Source organism: Myotis davidii, unplaced genomic scaffold (genome assembly GCF_000327345.1).
Source record: "Myotis davidii unplaced genomic scaffold, ASM32734v1 scaffold1388, whole genome shotgun sequence".
Classification (NCBI taxonomy): Eukaryota; Metazoa; Chordata; class Mammalia; order Chiroptera; family Vespertilionidae; genus Myotis; species Myotis davidii.
The window spans coordinates 57,101-59,857 of record NW_006298864.1 but is presented as its reverse complement, the minus strand read 5'-3'; the positions used below and the strand labels follow the sequence as shown (position 1 = coordinate 59,857).

The 2,757-nt window shown below is 42.3% G+C and overlaps 1 protein-coding gene across 1 annotated transcript in view; it reads right to left on the bottom strand.

Moving 5' to 3' along the window:
• The window catches only part of LOC102771014 (zinc finger protein 28 homolog), a 39,355-nt gene extending 37,496 nt beyond the window's left edge, over positions 1–1,859 (bottom strand). Inside the window, exon 1 of the mRNA XM_015570971.1 lies at positions 1,495–1,859. Coding sequence (XP_015426457.1) covers positions 1,495–1,509 — 15 coding nt within the window. The 5' untranslated portion in view covers positions 1,510–1,859. The remainder of the gene's footprint in view (positions 1–1,494) is intronic.
• Between the last annotated feature and the right edge of the window lie 898 nt (positions 1,860–2,757).

Sequence of the window (2,757 nt, the reverse complement as noted above, 5' to 3'; positions counted from 1 at the left end):
ATAAGTAGTCATTAAATCCTCTTTCTCAAACCAGAAATATTTGCATTTAATATATATGTATGTATGTGTGTGTGTGTGTGTGCGTGTGTGTGTGTGTGTATATATATTTTAAAGGCACATATTTACTAGGCACTAAATATATACTACTAATATCAAGGTAACTAAAACAAAGTCCGTTCCTACATTTACTGTCAATCTTGACAGCCATCATCAGAATCAACCAGAAAAAAAAAATGCAGAGAGTATAATTACAAGATACTACATATTAAACAAATATATTTTATACATTAGGAGGAATAAAGCATTTTTCCAAAACATGTCCAAAGAACAGGAGACTATTCAAGTCATTAAGCAGACTAAGAAAGTAAACCGCAGCCTTCAGAAAACACAACTATAGTCCCGTGCTACGTAATGTTTCGGCCAACAACAGACCACATATACAATGATGTGTGGTTGGAAGGTAATAAGAGATGAGGCAGTAGGAAGTGGCTTTGAACACAGGAAAGTGTTCTATCTTAGAGAGGAGGATGAACTATAGAAAACCCTCTGGGACCCCAACCTTCGCAGACGACAGTACTTTCCACACTGCCTACTGCCAAACCTGACCTCAAACACCAGCTCAGCCACGTGGTCACACAGGACCTTTGTGTGCCATGCAGTCCTTCCATTTTCTTAGGCCACTGCGGTTTTGTTTCTAGATTAATCCTGACCACCGTAAGGCTGGGTCGATGGGTCACTGTTATGGTCCCATGAAAACCTGTGCCCGCTGAGCTCTCGTGGTCTATTCTCAAAGGGACCTCTGAGGAGCCCCGCATTGCATTTACAGGAAAACTGAAGTGAAGGACACTGTCTAGTATCTCAGCTCTAGGAAGAACCATAAACAATGTCCTGCCCCAGCTGGTTTGGACCAGTGGAGAGAGCGTTGGCCTGCGGACTGAAGGGTCCTGGGTTCGATTCCAGTCAAGGACACGTACTTGGGTTGTGGACTCGATCTCCAGTGTGGGGCGTGCAGGAGGCAGCCGATCAATGATGCTCTCTCATCATTGATGTTTCTCTCTCTCTCTCCCTTTCCCTTCCTCTCTGAAATTAATTTTAAAAAAAAATAAAAAAAAATATATATTTTAAATGATCTAAAACCTAAATGTCAGGAAACATAGAGTGACACCCTCCAAGGAAGGGCCTGCTGTCCCCTCTGTCAGTGAACAGCCTGTTTTCCTCATGGCTCTCTGGCCGTGAGGGCTGTCAGAGATGTTGGACAGAAGGTGACAGCTCATGGAACCCGTATGATGCTCCAGTCACACTATGTCCCAACATTAGTCATTTAGTGAGGCTCTGGGAACAATACATTCCTCATCCTATTTTGCCTTAATGTTGAAGTTAGGGGCTAAATTTATTTCTGCACAAATCATACTGTTCTTTAATTCAATTGTATTTTCAAATCCTCCAGAAATCAACCACAGAATGAAGGAAAGAATAAAACAAACCCAAAGTCACCTGGTTCTTAATCATTGTCTTCTGTTACTGGGAAATGGCCAGGAAGATGGACGCTGCGTCTTTGGTCTCTTCTTGAGCTGCTCGAAATTTCTGGGTAGAAATCTTAGACTCTGGTCAGTGGTGTCCCCACAAATGACGACATCCAGGTCCTGAGACCTCCTCCTCAGGGCACCTGGTAGATCTTGTTCCTCGAGCCGGGACCTGCGGGTTGAAAAGTAAATTCGCTTTGAGTGTACATTTCCTCTGGGTCCAGATGCTGTCCCTGCTACTGTCACTCAGCTGATTTCAGGACCATCTGTCCCTTTATCTGGAGCTCTGGAAGCTGTTACCCTCTGGAACAATAAGCCATAAGATTCTGAAGGTGTGGGCCGTATGTGTTCCTTCTGTGAAGTCAAAGTGGGGTGAGAGGGCAAAGGAGAATCAGCACAACGCAATGCCCCCACGGCAGGGGACGTCTCACACATATATTTTTGGACAGAGACATATAAAAGGCGAGGATCCGGACACCTATTTCTTTAATATTATATGTGTTCATCTGTTCATGTATTGGTCAAAAAGTTTGCCCACCCCTGCTCTAGAACAATAAGCCAAAAGATTCTGAAGGTGTGGGCAGTATGTGTTCCTTCTGTGAAGTCAAAGCGGGGTGAGAGGGCAAAGGAGAACCAGCACAATGCGATGCCCCCACGGCAGGGGATGTCTCACACATATATTTTTGGACAGAGACATATAAAAGGCGAGGATCCGGACACCTATTTCTTTAATATTATATGTGTTCATCTGTTCATGTATTGGTTCAGAAATCTCTGTACAACTCGTTGTAAACACACTTCAGTGTAAAGACAAATGTACTAAGCCAAGCATTTTCACTCATCATTATGTGATACAAAGGAAAACAAATAGAAAAAAAAATTAAAGCATATAGAGCAAGACTATTGTTTATGGATATATATACACACTTTGTAACAGTATAAAACATGCATTATATAAAACAAGTTCAAGATTGTGGTTATGGGGGATAAGAGCATGAGGGGAGGAGGTTAGGGGTTAATGGGGGGATGAGGACACATTTGTATTACCTTAAACAATAAAGAAATTTAAAAAAAAAGATTGTGGTTATCTCTGGGGAGGAAAGAAGGGGAGGGATGAAAGGATATCACTTAAATTGCATTTGCATTAGTTTATCTCTTTAAAAAGTACCAACAGCAATGTGTGTGTGTGTGTGTGTGTGTGTGTGTGTGTGAGAGAGAGAGAGAGAGAGAGAGA